General features: G+C 40.4%; 2 protein-coding genes across 4 annotated transcripts in view; one reads left to right on the forward strand and one right to left on the reverse strand.

Annotated features, from left to right (window-relative positions):
- The window catches only part of CDKL1 (cyclin dependent kinase like 1), a 61,863-nt gene extending 52,706 nt beyond the window's left edge, over positions 1–9,157 (forward strand). For both annotated transcript variants that reach the window (XM_032871160.1, XM_032871161.1), the window contains 4 exons: positions 1,853–1,935; positions 5,182–5,238; positions 6,672–6,827; positions 8,459–9,157. In XM_032871160.1, coding sequence (XP_032727051.1) covers positions 1,853–1,935; positions 5,182–5,238; positions 6,672–6,827; positions 8,459–8,566 — 404 coding nt within the window. In that variant the 3' untranslated portion in view covers positions 8,567–9,157. The remainder of the gene's footprint in view (positions 1–1,852; positions 1,936–5,181; positions 5,239–6,671; positions 6,828–8,458) is intronic.
- A 2,479-nt stretch (positions 9,158–11,636) lies between these two features.
- DMAC2L (distal membrane arm assembly complex 2 like) lies at positions 11,637–16,795 on the reverse strand. Of its 2 annotated transcripts, none has more exons than XM_032871162.1 (5): positions 15,565–15,856; positions 15,329–15,440; positions 14,011–14,219; positions 13,248–13,419; positions 11,637–12,075 (listed from the first exon to the last, which is right to left on the reverse strand). In XM_032871162.1, exons 1-5 carry the CDS (start codon positions 15,653–15,655, stop codon positions 11,961–11,963), a joined length of 699 nt encoding a protein of 232 aa, XP_032727053.1. In that variant the 5' UTR covers positions 15,656–15,856; the 3' UTR covers positions 11,637–11,960. The 2 variants fall into 2 exon arrangements, with proteins under 2 accessions (XP_032727053.1, XP_032727054.1); XM_032871163.1 differs by lacking the exon at positions 15,565–15,856 and adding an exon at positions 15,903–16,795 and having other exon boundaries at positions 11,639–12,075.
- Positions 16,796–19,332: the final 2,537 nt, after the last annotated feature.

Raw genomic sequence — 19,332 nt, forward strand, 5'->3', positions numbered from 1 at the left:
TGCATTGGGCTCTCTGCTCAGCAGGGAGCCTGCCTCCTCCTCCTGTCTCTCTCTGCCTGCCTCTGCCTACTTGTGATCTGTCAAATTAAAAAAAAAAAAAAATCTTAAAAAAAAAAAAAAATCTTTAAGAGTCTTCCTTCAGGTCAGGTCATGATCCTGAGGTCCCAGGATTGAGCCCCACATTGGACTCCCCGCTCTCCACTGAGGAGTCTGCTTTTCCCTCTGACCTTCCCATCCCCCTTCCTTTTCTCCCTCCCCTGCCCCTCCCCTTCCCCCCCCCCCTCCCTGTCCCCCCCCCTCCCCCCCCCCCCCCGCCTTGCTCCTGTGCTCTTGCTCTCCCTCTCTCACCTTCTCAGCTGTCTCTCTCAAATAAGAAAAAAAAAAAACTAACTAAAAAAAAGTCAGGGAGTTTAGCTACTGCTCCCCAGTTTAAAGCAAACTTCCTCCTCTAAACTCTTGTAGCACCTGCCCTCACCCTGTCTCCTCTTGTGCTTTTCTCTTCCCAAAGATACAGTCAGCCTCCTGAGGGTGAGGTCATGTCTTAGATTTCACTCTGTCCTCCACCAATGTCTGTACACAGCAGGCAGTAAGTACTCACTGGCACGTTTTTTGAGTGACCTGTAAGGCACCTTGGAGGACTTCCAGATTCAATCTGCATTCTTTTGCTGTTTCTCCCAATGATTTTAGGTCACCCTCTTCACATCCCCTGCTTCTAGCGCTCTGATGGAAGACAGTTACTAAGGTACAAGCAGTGTGCTCATGATGAAGCTCTCTGAGATCTGGGGCAAAAGGCAGGAGAGAGTATATTTTGGCCACTTGTACAAAATGGGGCAAGACAGCAGCTTTTGGATTTGACTGCAAGGTGGTTAAGTTTCAAAACAAATCAGGAAAATTAGGAACTCCAGTCCAGTAACAGCATTTCTGGGACCCTGGTTGGGAGGCTTTTGTTGTTCACTCTGCTTTGGCAAGGGACTTGGGTGGGCCCCAGGGGTGCCGTGCTGCATATCTCCTGATAATCTCTGAAAAAATTCCTCTTCACATGTAATATCCCTAGAATTTTACACAAGGGTGATTTTAACTGATTTGTCTGAAATGTGGGCAGGGTGAGCCTCACCTAACCCTCCAGAATATAGAAATGTTTCTTTTGTTTCATTGATTCATATTGTAAGAGCTTTCTAAGCGGTAGATAAAATGGGATTTCCAAGTAATTACTATTTGATGAAAGAAGAAAAGGTGGTTCCCATTTGGAAATGCATTCCTCTAGCTAGAAGATCTGCCATGATTTCCTCCTTCCCTTCTTCCCTTCCTTCCATCCTTCCCTCCCTTTTCTTTCCTTCTCTCCTTTCATCCCTCTTCCTTCTTTCCTCTCTTCCTCCTTCCCTCCCTTCTTTCCTCAGATATTTGTTAACAGGCACTATTCTAAGTGCTAAGCCAATATACTTTTATATTGACCCATCATAATTCAATGAATATGATTTTGCTTTGTACTTGTTGCACTTTGGCTGTTTTTTTTTAAAGGCATTATTGTGTGTGTGTGTGTGTGTGTGTGTGTGTGTGTGTGTGTGCACTTCTGAGCTGTTTGGATTCCCTCAGTACATTGTGAGTCCTTGAGGGGTAATGGCCTTGTAGCATTCAGTATCCACGCATGCCTCTTCTACACCTGACAGAGGGCTTCGTCCCCTCAGGTCCCAGGACATGCTGGGGAGGGCTGCCTCAGTGCCTCCCTCTGACTGGAAGAGCAGACGCCAGCCTTCACTGGTTATAGGCAGAGACATAGCATAATGGAGAGAAACTGTATTTGCTAACTTGCTAATCAGTCTCATTTTACCTGCCTCTTTCTTCTTGTCCAAAGGAGATCTCATTCCTAGGCACCAACAAGTATTTAGCACAAATCAGTACTTCAGTGGGGTGAAAATTCCAGACCCTGAAGATACGGTGAGTGACCTGATTTGGAAAGCATCCTGGCAAGTCAGGGCAAAGGTTACCAGGGGTGTGAATGCTGATGATTCTCTTTCCATGGGGAGTTGTAGGCTAACTGGATGTTAGTAGTTACCTGCCTGAGCCCCAGGGCCCACTCTGCACTGGAAAGTGAGACTCAACGTGAAAAAGAAAAGTGGGGCAAATTGGCGAGCAGACTGTAGCCTTCAGTGAGAATTTAGAAGTTGCTGAGAGCAGAGGCTAGCCAGCATGTTGGACAGGAATGCAGAGCTGCCTGTCCTAACCTCACCTGTTCAGTCATCATTTTCAGCAGCTGAAGCGATAGGTAGCTCACACAATGAGTCGTCCAGGAAAATCCAGCATTGCCCAAGTCCCCTACTCTACCGTATTCTTACTGCCCAGAACATGACGGTGATGAATTTGCTTGGCCAGCCTCATTCTGGTATCTGTCCGCTATGGCCAAGGTGGAGAAAATACTCATTTTTTTAAACTAAAAAATTTGTGCATACTCTTAATCTGCTTTCAAGAATTTATTGCAGTGAAACCATGAGACGGGGCACAAATATGTGGCATTCTTTTTTTTTTTTTTTAAGATGTTATTGATTTATTTGACAGAAATCACAAGTAGGCAGAGAGGCAGGCAGAGAGAGAGAGAGAGAGAGAGGGAGGAGGAAGCAGGCTCCCTGTTGAGCAGAGAGCCCCAAAGCAGGGCTCAATTCCAGGACTATGGGATCATGACCTGAGCCAAAGGCAGAGGCTTTAACCCACTGAGCCACTCAGGTGCCCCAATATGTGGCATTCTTTAATAAAAATTATTTCCTTTAGTGTTCCATCAATAGAGGATTCATAAAATAAGTTATGGTATATTCTTATAATAGAAATATCACAGAGCTAGTAAAAATAGATTTATATGTATTCACCTGAAAATATATAGTCCACGGTGTATTGCTAAATGAAAAAAAAAAGGTTATAAGACAGTATATATGATTTGACAAAACTTTAATAAATGTGTAATAAATACACAATTCAACTATACATGTATTTACATATATAAATATAAAATAACATGACAACTTCTGGAAAATCATGCAAAGATTTTTACATCTGTGAAATAAATGGTTAGCAAGGACATATACCAAAATATTAATTAACAGTGGGTATCTCTTCGTGGTGGTGTGATTTCTTTCTCTCTTTATGTTTTTTAAAAATTTTTTGAATGTCCTCTGATGAGCCTATATTATAATCAAAAAATATTTCAGAGCACAGTTAAGGTTTGTGAAATCATGATTTTCTACTGTCTGAGGAAGACATTTTCAAAGTGAAACCAAGTCTTTGATTGCTCAGTCTCCAGATGGAAGTTCTGTCAAGTTCCATTTGAGCCCAACCTCTTGGCTTGTCCCACGGTTGGAGGCTTTCACCATCCCCACTGCCTCCTGCCCCTGCACCCCTAGGAACAGGAAAAGTGGGTCATGCTGGGAGCATGCTGGGACGGAGAGGCAGGAATGACACCTGGCATATGGGAGGTGACCCAGCTGGCTCCCTCGTGACCTGGACCTTCCCAGTTCCACACTAAATGTCACTTAGTGATTTCCTGCTTGCTTGTCTACCAGTGAAGACTCAGAAACAACACAGGCTTTATAAATGTAAAAAGCTTCCCAAAGTTTCCCAGAGGCAGTCCTGCAGGGGATTTCCTGTTGACAGAAACACAGGAAGACGCAATGCGGGGGCTGCCTGCCCGGCTGGAACATCTGTGCCCCAGCCCCTCTGCTGGTCATTCTCCCTGCCGGAGGGAGGCCTTCGGGCTTCTGGCGCTTGGGAAACTAGCGAAGCCGAAGGCAGCAGGATGGGCCCTCCTATCTCAGCCACCCGGCCAGCCTCATCCCAGGCCTTGCTGCTGAGACAGCAGAGCTCAGTGTCAGCAATGCCCTGTCAGTCCCCAGCAGTGCTTAGATTTAACATGCAGAAACAACAAGAGAATTTTTTTTTTTTTAAGATTTCTTATTTATTTATTTATTTGTCAGATAGAGATGCAGTGAGAGACGGAACACAACCAGGGGGAGTGAGAAAGGGAGAAGGAGGCTCCCCGCCCATCAGGGAACCCATTGCAGACCAATCCCAGCACCCTGAGATCAGGACCTGAGCCGAAGGCAGATGCTTAACCCACTGAGCCACCCAGGTGCCCCAACAAGAGAAATAATGAAGCTAAGGGGGGGGGGTGGTGAGGGAGACTCCTTTCAAGGTTCTAATACAAATCTGCTGTAAGATTTTTTTTTTCCCCCGTGATCTTAAGGGAACATCGAAACTGAGGCTCTTATCTCTTACCCTTATCAGTGATTAGTAAGTGCACACTGGGAATTCAGTGGTTTGGGGGCTGAATCCCCATCCAAAAGAACTCTGTGCACAGCACCCAGAGTCGTATTTCATTAGATGAGCCTGGCCAGTCACTCCAGCCTCGGGCTCACAACTGTCATTTTTTATCCTTGCCCCGCACTCCAGCTGCCCTCCTTAATTAGCCTCTGTTAGTGGTGTCTCTCTGTGACTGGCCGGTCTGTCCGCCTGACATCCGGCATTCCTCCTGCTTTATAGTGCTTGTTATTCCTGATTGTCTCCAGCATGTGACTGAAGCAAAATAGCCTTATATGGCCAAAGGGAGATTGATGAATGCCTGCCCCGAGACTCTTTAAACAGTACGATGAATAGGGAAACAGCAGGCTCTTGTGGGAGGAGAAAATAGTGTTTATTCCAGAAAGACCTAGAAGCATCTGTTCACCTAGGTAGGGGAAAAAAATATCTATTTTGAAGCTTCCTTTATGTAACTGTCAATAAATGCAAAAACCGGGGCCTCTTTTAAATGCTAATATAAACGCCAAAAATTGTTCTGAGGAAAGGCAAGTTATAGAAATTGAGGCCGCAGAAAAGAAACAACACAAGTGCTTCACAAGTGGGTTTTTTTCTCTCATTAATTAATGTTCCCTCATAAGGTGCTACCTGCGTCAGGGCTTTGGAAAGTGAAGGGAGTGGTGAGGAGGAAAATTTGGAAAAGTTTGGAGGTGGAGAGAGAGGGAGCTTGTGAGACAGCAGGAGGTTGTTTCAGCTGGGAGGTGGGTGAGCAGAGGGTGGAGAAGGGGAGGAAGGTGCCCGGAAGTTGCTTCATTCACTCAGGAGACATTGATCTGAGGTCACCTTATCTTTCAATACCCTCTGTAAATAAAACCCCCTTTTCTTTTCTTCTTTTTAAAACAGGAGTCACTTGAATTAAAATTTCCAAACATCTCTTTTCCTGCCCTGGGGCTCTTAAAGGTAAAATCATGGCGACCAGGAAGCATGCAGTAGCTGGTGTTGGGGGGTGAGAGCGGTGTCTGAATGATTACTGTCACTCCATGAATGGAAAAACATTCCTTTGAGAATTCTCCTTTTCCTTTGAGAAGTATAAATACTTTCAATTTTTATTCACATTCAGTTATAATGAAAACATCTGTAGGTGTTTTTCACTTTAAAGAAACCCAACGTTTTGTACTTGAAGTCTAGTTTACAGAAAATTGACACTTCAGATGCATAGTACTTATTTTACAAAAAGATCCTTTTCTTCAAAAAATATTGGGCCATAGGATCCATTTATTTATTTATTTGCGGGGGGGCGGCGGAGTGGGGGGACGCTCGCAGCAAAGCAAGGTTTATTGAGTGATAGCCAAGTGATAGTACAAAGCTCCCAAGGAGAAAGGGGACCCCAGGGGGTTGCCCCATAGTATCCATTTAAATAGCCAACCCCTAGTATATGTTTTTTGTTTTGTTTTGGTGCAAAAAAGGTGGTTTTATTAAAGTGTTGGTGTAGAACCCATGGACACAAAGAGCTGTCAGTGCCCCCCCCATCCTCACCCAGTATACTTGAAGTAGGTTTTGATTTTAAAACTTTGATTTTTCAGACCTATATAGCCCTTATGTAAAATCAGGTACCAAGTAAAACATTTGCAAGTTACAATCCATGCCCCACCCATTTCAAAGTGTTTAATACATTTACCGATGCGTTATAATATGATAAAAAAATTGAGACAGTTCCTTGGGGTATATAATTGTGAGATTTAATCTATCCAGGTATGAGCCTTCTGGCCTACTTAGTGCAAATAGTTAAGAATGATGTAATACAAAGGCATGTATATTATGCCTCTCCTTCCATGTGTGCATATGTATGCTGTAATGCATAGAGTATTTCTGGAAGAATATACCAGAGAAAAAGGAGAAGCTGAATCTGGAAGGGGGAACGGAAGAACTAGAGTGCTGAGGAGACTTGGCTATATTCCGTATGAATTTTAATTTTTACCACATGTAGGTCTTATTTTTTAAATAAAAACCTGTATTTTTACAAAGTATACACAAGGGACCAAACTGGTTAAGTGGATTATTCCAGTTGGATACTGAGGCGAACTCAAAAATCATATCCTACTCCCTCAGGGCAGAGCGCCAACTGCCTCCACAACAGAACAAGGTGAAGACAATGATTTTTTGGTTACTACTTCTAGAAACTATTTATTTACTTATTTTGTGGTTATCCATTTAGAAGTAATTGTGGAAGGAACCCAAATCACAATTGGTGTGGGTTTTTTTTTTTTTCCCCTAATTTCCCCCCTTCCTGTTCCCAACCCATGGGTTTGACCTCTCAAGAACAAAAAAAATGATCTTAATAAGTTAACACAGTTTTAAAGAAGTAAGACCGGGGTCTTTTTCTGTTCTTGTAGGGCTGCCTCCACATGAATCCTGCAGAGAGATGGACATGTGAACAGCTGTTGCAGCATCCCTATTTTGACAGCATCAGAGAAATGGGCACTTCGGCCAAAGAGCTTGACCGGCCACTAAGGAAGACCCTGAGACAGAGCCGAAAACACCTGCCTGGGGTAAACACGGGGCACTCTTTCACGGAAGCATCCTGGTTGCACTTTCAAAAGATCTCAGGTCTGCCACCTGGTGCAGAGAATCTGTAGCTCGACTGGAGGTGGCAAGTGCTGCTTGCCGTCCCGCACCCTCATTCCAGCACCAGGAGAAGGGACCCACTGTCTCTCAGCCAGGGCACCAGACGCATCTGAGTCCGAGGGCCCCTTCTCCCTACATCCTGTAGGTGTCCTTGTCCCACAGTTTCTTCCCTGCTGCCACAAAGCAGCCCCCAGGGGCCGGGGCTGGGGGATGGTGGGTGGGTGTTGTGCATGAGTCCCCCGGAGCCTGCTTTTTGTGCTCTGGAGAATGAAATTCAGTTTTTCCCAGGTAGCTCTCTGTCATCATCTTTACTTTCGGTATTGACTGACATTCCAGGCTGATCCAAAAATGGAACCAGTTTCCCCTTGAATCCTTTAACATTAAGAGTGGGCTAGGGTAGATTTGGTGGTTCGTGCTCTCAGTGATATCAATGGGAACGGCTCATTTTATCAGAGAAAAGCATCCCATCTGCACACAGGGAGCCCGTGAAGAACATGATTGGATGAAGTTAGGCAAAGTAGCCTTATGTTAAGCATCTTGTTATAAGCCAAAAGCTCTAGTAATTTAGAATGGACTGTAGCTGGAACCATAACTAAGCTGAGCTGGCTACTCCCGGTCCCTTCTGGATCTGCTTAGGGAGTCCTTAATCTATAAATTATTATGTCCTAGTCTTTCCCTTGGCAGCCTCCGCTGCCCAGTGTGCTGAGTGGCATCTGGGTGGTGTATGTGAGGTTTGGAGGAGAGAAGAGGATGGACAGTCCCTTAGGAGCAGATACAACATAAACTGCAGGGTCCTGAGATAGACCAGAGTTACAAAATTAAGAAAGCTTTATTTTATTCTGTCATATATGACCCAGGTAACAAAACAGGCTGGAATACATGACCCCAGAGTTACCACTTAGTTTGTTGTTCCTTTGTGTCCAAAGCAAAGGATCTTGATAGGAATATTTCTACTTGAACGAATGGGGGAACCCACTAATTGATGTATTGCATTTAGGTCTTGAAGGATTCAACTGTTTGAAGTATTAAAAAGTAACCACTTTGCAGATACCTAAGGCCATGTAGTACAAAATACATATATTTTTTGTATTTTCTTCTTTCATTTGATATTGACAATAAATTCAAACATTTACTGGGAGCATGAAGGGATCCGTTTGCCTTTTTAACAAAAGGGTAAGAAGGCAAATCACTTAAGTGCTCCAGATGTCAGCTTTCTTTGCTGTTAAGACAAACATTGGCTTAAATGATCCCTGAGGTCCCAGCGAGCTCTTGCCTCCTGAAAATCTATTTTTTCCAATAATATTAAGTCAATTTTTCTTTTTCATATTCTCTAAATTTTCTTGAATGTATGTATTTTGCTTTTTGATATAAAGTAAATCTTAAAAAAGAAAAAGGGAACACATTTAAGCATTTTGTCCTCCTTTAGGTCCTGGATTCTGTGCAGAAAAAGTATTTCTGTGCTGAAAAATTGACTGACTTACCTCTTTTTTGATATGTACTCAACAACGAAAAGAATGCACGGCACTGAACCTCACCCTGTGTTTTGTATTTGCAGTTGCAGGCCCTTCCTCAGCTGACCAGCAGTGGCTTCCTTCCAGCTTTGGATAATAAGAATTACTACTGGAATAGGAAGAAAATGAACTACCAATTTCCAAACATTTAAGGAGCTTGGAGCTAGATGATGAAAAAGGAGTTAGTCCATAATTTGGAGAAAACGAAACGTATACATTTGTTTGAAAACAATCACCATGTCGAAAGGACACCAGGAGAAAACATAAGTCACAAACCGGGGGAGGCCACCTGGCAGAAGAGAAAGGGAACTTCCAGAGGCAGCCTTCCAGGCTTCACGATGGTGACCAGAACGGAAACACTTGTTTGGATTTTCACTTGCATTTTTGTTGTATCTAAGCAGCTGAGCTAATGGACAGAAATATAAACTGTACCTACTATCCCTATCTCTGGCAAAATTAGAAATGTAAGAAGAATTTATGCTTTTATTGTACCATACGCAACCAGTGAGAAGTGGATTACAAAATACCCATATGTATTTCTTGCAGAGATTTGCCTTGAGTCCTATACCCTGCCTTTCAGACTGTCTTAACATCATATTTAAGAAGTTTTAGTTCCTGAAATCAAAATGCTTATAATTCTATTTCCTGCTTGCTCTATATCTAGATTTTCATATTTTTAAAACATTTTTAGACTATTGAAGAGTCGTTCAAAATAATTAAAATCATGGATTATCGTAACAGCATTATTTGCTCGCATATTTAATGATGTTTATAGACATTTGTTACATATACTTTTGACATTACCTTTAGTAAAGGCTGCACCTTAGTCATTTTTGCAGGCAGGATGGGTTTTTACAACCCCTCCCCAGGTGACCCAGTTCCCTTTACAAACTGTTGTGAAGCCTGGCAGCTGACTAAAGCTTGAATCAAGGGGTAGAACAAGACCTACAGGCTTCACGGGAAGTGAGCTTATCAGCCTGAAAGTAATTAGTTCTTCATTCTCTCCAGCTCCGCCTCAGGCTTGGAGACAGATCTATAGGCAGGACTATCTATAATGATCTGGGCTCTTCAAGAAGTTGCTTGTTGAGTTCTTCTTTGGACCATGAAAGACTTTAGGTTGTACACTGATATTGTCCTGGAAATAACCTTTGATAATATATGTGTGTGTATATATACACATATAAATACATAAGCATATGTGTGTGTGTATATATATATATATATACTGTGCTAAGAATTGGCAACAACTGATAAGAAAGTAGTCCAAAACGATTCTGAGTATTCTTAGCTTTGTATCATGATACTTAACATGATGACATGTTATTAGCTTTGACTTGGCTGCGCCTCCTATTCTAAAAGATTTTTCATCCTCGTCCCCTGAACACAAGGGCAGGATGACGCTCACGTCTGTTTCTTGTAGCTCACTGCCAGTTTTGGTTGGTGTGCTGCTGCTGCTCTTTCCTTAGTGGTTCCCAGCCATGGTCTTTGAAATGTATTTTACTGTCTCTTCAAAACTTTTCTCCTGTTCTCTTATTAGTTTACTGCTCTAGTAACTTCCTTCATGACAGCATTTGTCTTTATTCACTTACTGCTAAGTAACTCACCAAATTCAGGCATCTGTTCAATAATTTTGGCTACTCCAGCCAGTTTAATGATATCCTAAGACTCCCAGATGTATGTAGCTTCTTGCAAAGAGCTGACCCTGGGTTAAATACAAGTCCCAGCAGTATCTAATTCTTCTTATTTGGCTTTGATTCAAATGACAAGGAAGGACATCCCACTTCTGTTTACATTTTCTGTTTTCCTTTTTAACCCAAAACAATGCATTTGACGAGGCAGATGACTGTAACTGTAACTGCCTAATTCATTCCATAGTTTTATAGAAAACCATTCAGAATATAAAAGTAGTTCTGGACTAAATTGTAGTGAATCAGTTGCCTCACCACACAATAATCAAATCTGAGATGGAAGCATTCATTTTTTCTAATGAATTCTATTAAATGTGTACCAATGCTTAATTTAACCACATCTGTAATCCTTCGTTCAGCATGGAATCACGACTGTTTCACATGAGACTGTTCTATAGTCTTTTTTTTTTAATTTACTGTGTTCTGATTTTATAATTGACAGTGGAAATTTTATTTATAAATAGCATATCATTTATGGCATGTGCTACTTACATAAGCTGGCTTCTAAAGACAACAGAAATTCATTTTTTTCCCAAATGCTGCATCATACACTGTTTATTTTAAAACTATTTCTAGTCAAGGTTATAGTTAAGAGTATAATGTTCAAACCAAACATACAGAAATCTACAAACAAGTTGGCATATCATTAATAGTAATAGAACCAGGGCCATTTCGGGGTAAAAATAAAGATCTGTTTTCATCCATATCTGATATTCTTTGTCACTACTTTCTAGATATAATCTGAATTTTGCACTTATGCTTTTTTTTGTTTTTGCACTTATACTTCTTTTTGATGTCCTTGAGCTCATAGGAAGAGGTATCCAACATGTATGGGGGAATAAAAATTAGTTTCTAATTGATATGTTAAAATTTCCTATTTAAAGCAATCTTTTAATTTAAGCAAAAATGAAGTATAACTGGGCTGGTCTTCATGATCATTTCCTCTGTTATACTGTAGTTGGCAAAACTATTTGAATTCAGCCAAGTATTTATGTCTAGTTTTAATAAAACCCTAGACTAAGATTACAAAATAGACAAATTAGCCAAAGAAAGGCGTATGTTATAAAGAACACAGGAATGTAGGATCATGGAAATGCATGCAAATCCTGGGAAGCGATACAAATGCCTCAACAACCACTGACTGTCTCTTATAATTGACTCCACCAATGAATCTGAAATTTAGCTTTCAGTTTTTCATAATTGCACTTTTATGGTAACATGCTTCAATAACTTTAAAGTAAAAGGTAACAGTAATATGAATTACTGATAAAGTACAATAAAGAGTATCTGTGTTGCATGTTTAAATCACTTAATTTTTTTAGTTTTTTTAATATATTTTTTAAAGATTTTATTTATCTGACAGAGAGAGAAAGAGACCACAAGTAGGGGAAGAGGCAGGGGGAGAAGCAGGCTCCCAGCTGAGCAGGGAGCCTGATAAGGGGCTGGATCCCAGGACCCTGGCATCAGGACCTGAGCCGAAGGCAGAGGCTTTAACCCACGGAGCCACCCAGGTGCCCCGGCCTAAATCAGTTTAAAGAACTCTGTTGTCATCTACAACAAAAGTTACCTACATAGATATTTATATAAAATGAGGAATATATCAGAATTAAACTGCTACCTGCTTTCCATTTTTCTTAAAATGACTTAATGTACATAGATTTTTACTTCCAACTTAGTAACTTCAGTGAGTCATGTCTGAATATTAATTTTCTACATAATGGACTCTCTGCTTCTGAAACATCATGATACAACATCCTTAAGGTCTGTTGATGATTATGTAATATTTACTGCTATTTAGGATCAACAATTTTAAATGATACTTTATATTCAAAGAAGACACTTATTGAATATTATTATTTTACTTCAAGTCTAATTTTAGTTCCAGAGAAGGCAGTGCTGTCTTAAAGGTTTGGATAAGATTTTCTTTTTCTCTTACTCCAGGAAGATCACTTAACAACAAATACTTGAGGTTTCTGCAGAAAAAGAAGAAAAAAAAAATTACTTCAGTTGGTCTTTACTCTTACAGCATTAAAACAGACTCCATTAAAGGCTTAAAAAAAAAGTACACACAGAATGCATTTATATCACACTATACTATACTGTCAAAATGACTTTCAGAACAGCAATTTTAAGAGTGCTACTTTAAATGAAATTCATGCTAGGAACTAAGCCAGGCCTTGGGAAGTTTAGTTGTTCTGAATTATACCAATAATTCTAGCTGAATCTTTCCAAATACTATATATGTATTATAGCATAGAACTCATTTGCATGTGAAATATGAAACATGAATCTTAATCTAGAAAGGGATAAAAATTAGGGAAGTTCTGAAAGGAACTTCATTAAAAAATGAAGACTCAGAGCCTCAACTAATGTAAGAGATAATCTACTGCTTTTGGTTCCAATGTTTAAAACTTCTCTCCTAAAAAGAAATAAACTTAAAAAAAGCAGGGGGAGATGCCTGGCTGGCTTAGTCAGAAGAGCATGCAACTCTTGATCTTGAGATTATGGGTTCAAACCCCACATTGGTTATAGAAATTACTAAAAAAGAGAAACTTAAAATTTCTCAAACTTCCTGTGATACTGAGGTTAGTGTCAGAACATGGGGAAAAAATGAAGAGGAAGCATAATAGCAAAATAAAGAGATGAAGAGGAAGCATAATAGCAAATGCCCACTGACCGTTTACTGGAGCAGGCACCATGCTAGGTGCCTTAATTACTATGAACAATAATTATTATAATTAATAAGGTTGTTATATTCATAGCCCCACAGTGCAGCAGCCACTCCAAAATATGAGTATTAAGTAAATACTTCTTTTTTAAAGAGATGTCCCCTAAGATAGGCAATAATACATTAATGTATTAAGGTTGATAATTTTAACTGTTTGAAAGTATCACAGATGAAAGTTGTTATTTTATGTATTTTTCCAAATCAAAAAAGGTGCCACCTCTCAAATGTTTTAAATTCTAATTATTCAAGGCCCCTGGCTGGCTCAGTCGATAAAGCATGCAACTCTTCATCTCAGGGTTGAGAATTCAAGCCCCACACTGCAGAAGGAGTTTACTTAAAAAACTTTTTTTTAATTTAAATTCTAATTATTCATTTTAACCTCATCATCAAGTTTCCATTTTGGCAGTGACCACCTACCTTAAGTGATATAAAGCAATGATTCCTTTGTCTGTGATATTCCCACATGAAATTATTTCCATTTCCAGTATGCTTTTTTGTAAATTTTCCAGTTTACCAAGTCTCTCCAAACAGTCATCCTCAATATAATGACACTTGCATAGTCTTATTTTTTCAACGTGCTGTAGGCCCTCTGGGAGATAAAAGGTACATTTTAAGAATCTGCTTTATCATTAAAATAACCAGCTGTCCTAGTTTGGCCAGGACTATTCTGGTTTTAGGACTGAAAATCCTGTGTCCTGGGAAACCTCTTAGTCCCCTGGAGGGGGAAGACCTGGATGATGAGTTACCCTAATAACCATGTAAGATATTCACTATCCATGCTGTGCTAATGGACAGAACCATTCTGTAATCAGATGTTCAAGTACTGGAGGAAAGAAATGCCCACACAAGCAGAAGCTGTAGGGTAGGATCATTCTTACATTACTAAGAGTTTCTCAAATGATGGAAATTTGACAAAGGTAGTTTGATAAACAAGGCCTTGAATTTTAAACCAATAAGCATGAAATAAAGGCATGTAGAGACAAGCTTAGTGAAGGGAGAAAGGAGAAGAAGGTGTTTGTAACCTCTATTTAATTTTAAAGAATCACACACAGGACTCAAGACTGGATGGTACCTGAAAGGGTAAAAAGGAACACACCTATGACTGTTAAATAGTGAGTCAACTGCAACAAAATGTCACTGCAAATCACCGTTTCCCATAAGCAAATGACAGGGTAGTTACCCAGATAATCAAATCCAATTCTCATGATACAGGACTCGGTGGCATCAATTGCCTGGATCTTGTATTTGTCCAGAGGTCCTGTTGGGAGGTGGTTGTAGTCCTTCTGCCACCTCTCCTGGCCATGGTAGCGCACCGTGGCCCCACAGCGTAGCAGCCACTCAGATGCTGCCCTATCGGGTCCCACGTCCTTGATGCGTTCATAATCTACTCTGTTGGCAAAAGAGCAAAAGCAGTTCATTTTTAGTATAATCACTAGCTGCTCAGCTTTTAGTCGTCAGCATAAATACAGTACTTCAGCAACTTTTTCCTTTCAGATGACTGAGGAGGGAGAGAAGTATGTTAGGAAGAGCCAGGTAAAAAAAACATAGGAGGGCTCTTCTCGCTCCCTTGTTTTTGTTTCCAAGTGAACTCAGTCAAGCTTATTATTTTTATATGGGTTTATCAGCCAGACATGAGTCTTCATTGATTCGTATGTAGCACTGTGCTTGACACCAGGAGGTTTTCGGTAACCATGGATTGAGAAAATGACTATATTTGGTTATTGTTTTTATTAATGATAAAATATAAAAGGGACTAATTTTGAATCTATGTTCAAATTAATCTCATTAAGTGACTCATTAATTTCTACATATGCCCTTTCCTCTAGTTAGTTGTGTTAATGCTGTATTAAGCAATGAGGTTACTTTCATTACCTTCAAAATGGTATTTCTAAGCATGCCACCCACTTTTTTGTTTTTTGTATTTTTTAAAAGATATTATTTATTTATTTGACACAGAGAGACAATACTTACTTATCACAAGTAAGCAGAGAGGCAGGCAGAGGGAGGGAAGCAGGCTCCCTGCTGAGCAGAGAGCCCAGAGACCCTGGGATTATGACCTGAGCCAAAGGCAGAGGCTTAACCCACTGAGCCACCCAGGTGCCCAATGCCACCCACTTTTTGAACAAGTTGAGTCCCCTGGTAGTATTAAAAAGGCTAACTGTATCCTTTAAGAAGCCATAGAATATTCTAAAATTACATTTGCTGAGCTTTTTGGGTTACAAAAATAATATATTTTCATTTTAGAAAAAGTTGATAGGCATCAAAAGGACAAATAAAAAAATGACTGAAATCCTGCAACATAGTATTTTGTAATCGATTTTTCTGGTCTTTATTCAATGCCTGTGTGTATATTTTATTTGTTTTTAAACAAAATTAGGATCCTATTACCTACCTTGTACAAAAAAGCATTTGAAATACAAGAAATAACCAAATTAGCTACTGGGAACTTACTAGCTGTAATAATGGCCATGTTCTTCACTTCAGTTAGAGTAACTTACTTATTAAACACTGCATTCAACCAGCCCCAAAAGTTTCTGTAGTCACATGACCGTGGGGGTTTCTTTAAGCCACACAACTGCTGGGAAATTTTTCCAAACAGCATCACTTGATCTAGACACACAAAACAGTATTCATATTAGATCATTAGCTGGCAATCCGAGCCATACATCCAGTAACTTACTTTACAATTTCAAAGTCAGTGCTCTTGTGCCAATAAAGCTGATGAGTCATTTACCACTCAAAGTTAACAAGCAAGTCACTCCTGTCTCTGTTTCTTGGTTTCTTTGCTGCAGAAAAGAGGGGCTGGATTGGAGGGTCTCTAACATCCAGCCTTGATGTTAAGTTTCACTCTTCAACCCTCAGTTGGAGTCTGCCCACAATATTGCCAGCAGATGTCCATCCAGTATTGCACTTACACAGTTGATGAAACCAATCAAAATGACAAACTGAAATCAGCTAGGGAGCAGAGTGCCGAGGTTAAAATGCTTGTAGCCAGGAAGGAAGAGTAGACATGAAAACAGACCCCTCTATGCCAAGGCTGCAAGTAGTAGCACCAGAACAGTGCAAACAGACCTGTCCAAGGGCAGCTAGGAAAGACTGGGCAAGTAACCTCACCTCGCTGACCCTTGGTTTTGTCACTTGTAAAATGAGATGATTTGCTCAGATGATTTCCAGCTGTAAAAAATTATAACCATGAGAAAGTTTTCTTGCTCAGAAACTAGGTTTCTGAGCTGAGTTTCAATCTGATTTATTTCAGTTCAAGCTTCTCTAGTAGTGAGCAATATCAGGGGAAAACAAAGATAAATGAAATGTGGTTTCAACCTTTGAGTTGCTGAAAAATTAATGCAGGGTGGAGTGAGGTAAAACAAGGTACCAGGTAGTTAAACGGTAGAACCTGAAAAATTCCTCAGAGTTAAAATAAGAATGCACCAGGATTTCAACAGGAGAAAGTATGTCAGCTGATTAGCTGAGGCAGAAACGCTTAAGGCATGTTGTAGTTCAGTTTGGTGAGTACATGGGGATCCTGAGAAGAGGAGACAATCAATTTACACAGTCACATCAGGAAGGGTTTTGCAAGATCAGCAAGGGACTTTGGACTGTCTGCTGGAGGCAGTTGGGTCACTGAGGTTTTAGCAAAGAGCACTGGCATTGTTAGAGCTGTGCTTTGGAATACTACTTGGCCAACAGCATCAACGCTGAGGGTCCATAGAACTGAACAGTGAGACAGCTAACAATGGCTTTAACTACATGTGCCCATGGGAAAGGACCAAGTGGGCCAAGAATGGGAATGACCATTACAGAGTGGATTCCACATGGCTCAGTGAGATGCTGAGGCAAGGGCCAGAATAGTTGAAAAGGACACTAAGTTTTGTTCCCAGGTCAAGGGTTAGATGGTGATGTCATTAACAGAAGTCAGTATCAGGCGGACAGGTTATAGGTTTCCCCCACCTCCACCCCCAGCTTTTCATATTCAAAATATGAAGCCTTAGCAGAACTTCTAAGTGGAGATAACCAACAAATCATTAGCATCAAAGTCACAAAATGGGACAACAGGAATGAACTTAGACCACCTAGACCATCCAGAGATGAGGAAACTGAAGCCCTAAATCCCTTCTGGAACAAGGTGGGATATTGCTGACATCCTAAATCCCTTCCAGAACAAGGTGGGATATTAATACATGCATGTATTTATAAGGTCTTATTTAATGTTTCATGGCTAATTGGTGGCAGCACTGAAACTGGAACTTAGTTCTCCCCAGGGCTTTTTCCTCAGTCCCAGATGGTATTAGAACTGGGGAAAAAGAAGACTAGAGAGAGGCCTGAGTGAAAACCACCTTAGAGCCAAGAAGTGACTGAAGATGTTGAGGTTCTAGAACAATGAGAGATGAGATCTGTGGACAGAACCTGGGATCATCTCCCCTCTGCATCTCTTTTAAGGTTTTATTTGACAGAGAAAGAGTGCACAAGCAGGCAGAGAGGCAGGCAGAAGGAGAGGGAGAAGCAGGCTCCCCACTGACCAGAAGAGCCCGATGTGGGGTTTGATCCCAGGACCCCAGGATCATGACCTGAATGGAAGGCAGACACTAACAAACTGAGCCACGAAGGCACTCCTCTTCATTTCTTTTCTACAGTCATCTGCCTTCATTCCTGCAAACCTTCCCCATGCTATCAATCTCTTGTTCTTAGCCCTTCCTAGCTTTTTTTGGAAAATTCTCTCCACCTGTGACCACTTTTTTAAAAAAAGATTATTTATTTATTTGACAGACAGAGATCACAAGTAGGCAGAGAAGCAGGCAGAGAGAGAAGAGGAAGCAGGCTCCTTGCTGAGCAGAGAGCCCAATGTGCGGCTCGATCCAAGGACTCTGGGATCATGACCTGAGCCAAAGGCAGAAGCTTTAACCCACTGACTGGGCCACCCAGGTGACCCCTGTGACCACCTTTGATAACTCGACTGGCTGTCAATTTCACTTATCTGGGTTTTCTAGCTTAATTATAGGCTCTTCTATTTACCATCCCTCCCCATCCCACATCCCCATCTTGTCTGTAGAAATTTTACTCAACCTCAAGACCTCATTCATCATCCATCCATCCATCCATCCATTCACTCAGTAAGGATTTACTGAATGTCTGCTATACTCAGTGCCAGAGATACAATGGTAAGATTACAAAAACAACAAAGGAGAGACACAGAAAGACAAGGTTCCTTGTCCTCACAGAATGTATAGTCTAATGAAGAAGACAGACAACATAAAAACAAATAAACATGCAATATGTCTTAATAGAGGTATGAACAAGTTCTGTGAAAGCCTAGAGGAGGGAGTGAAGAGAAGGCTTCACATTAGAGGTGTCTTTTGAGATGGGTCTTAAAGGATAATTAAGGGTTTTGAGTTAGGCAGAAAAATAGAAAGGTATGCAGACCAAAAAGGACTTCAAGGATCACATCTTATTCATTGCCATTTTTCTTAGCACCTAGCACACTGCCATCCCCCTGATGCAAGAGTTTAATAAATATTTGCTAATTAGTAATCTTTAATGGTTGGTATATTTCCATAGAGACAGATAAAACCAGGGAGACTGTTATTAAACAGGTAAATTAGAGTGGTCTCTGAAAACTGAGTACTTTTACTTGATTCATTTTGGTTCACCTTATAATTCAGCTTAAAGGAAAGATAAAATTTACACTCACTATGATCTCTAAAAATATTAGATGTTATATTTAAAATAATTTGAACATGACTATAAAAACTTTACTTGGCAATAAAGGTAAAAAAGTAAATTGGTAGGTTTTACATTCTCAACTGCCCCTGTGCTAATTGATTTTAGAAATTTCAGATGAATTGAAGCTGCGGTCTCTGGGAATGTTTTCTATAAGGAAAGAGGAGACCTCTAGTGGTGAGTTGGTGAATTTAGCTGTAACGATTGGGAAAAAAAATGTTAACAGCAAGTTAAAAAAAGTCACTACTAAATTATTGCTTCAATAAATAAGAAATTAAAATCATTTTAAAAAGCTCCTTCTTACTATCAGAACCTAGCTTAGGACAAGTGTTTCTAAAAATTGTAATTATGCTTGTAACTTAGAGGAGGGCAGATCTCTGTGTCTAATTCAAAGTAAGATATACACAAAATGTTTCTGAGTAGGTTTAGTTGAGTTCCCATTTACCTAAAAACAGTAAGTTTTTTTTTTTTTAAAGTGGAAGTTCTGTTTTTACTTATCTAGACTATTTTTTTTTTTTTAAAGATTTTATTTATTTATTTGACAGACAGAGATCACAAGTAGATGGAGAGGCAGGCAGAGAGAGAGAGAGAGGGAAGCAGGCTCCCTGCTGAGCAGAGAGCCTGATGCGGACTCGATCCCAGGACCCTGAGATCATGACCTGAGCCGAAGGCAGCGGCTTAACCCACTGAGCCACCCAGGCGCCCACTTATCTAGACTATTAAGAGTGATGGCTAATTAAGTGGTTCAGAAGACTGAACTAAAGAATTAATTTTTTTTTTTTTTTTT

The sequence above is a fragment of the Lontra canadensis genome, unplaced genomic scaffold (assembly GCF_010015895.1).
Source record: "Lontra canadensis isolate GAN:19392208 unplaced genomic scaffold, GSC_riverotter_1.0 scaffold42, whole genome shotgun sequence".
Taxonomy (NCBI): domain Eukaryota; kingdom Metazoa; phylum Chordata; class Mammalia; order Carnivora; family Mustelidae; genus Lontra; species Lontra canadensis.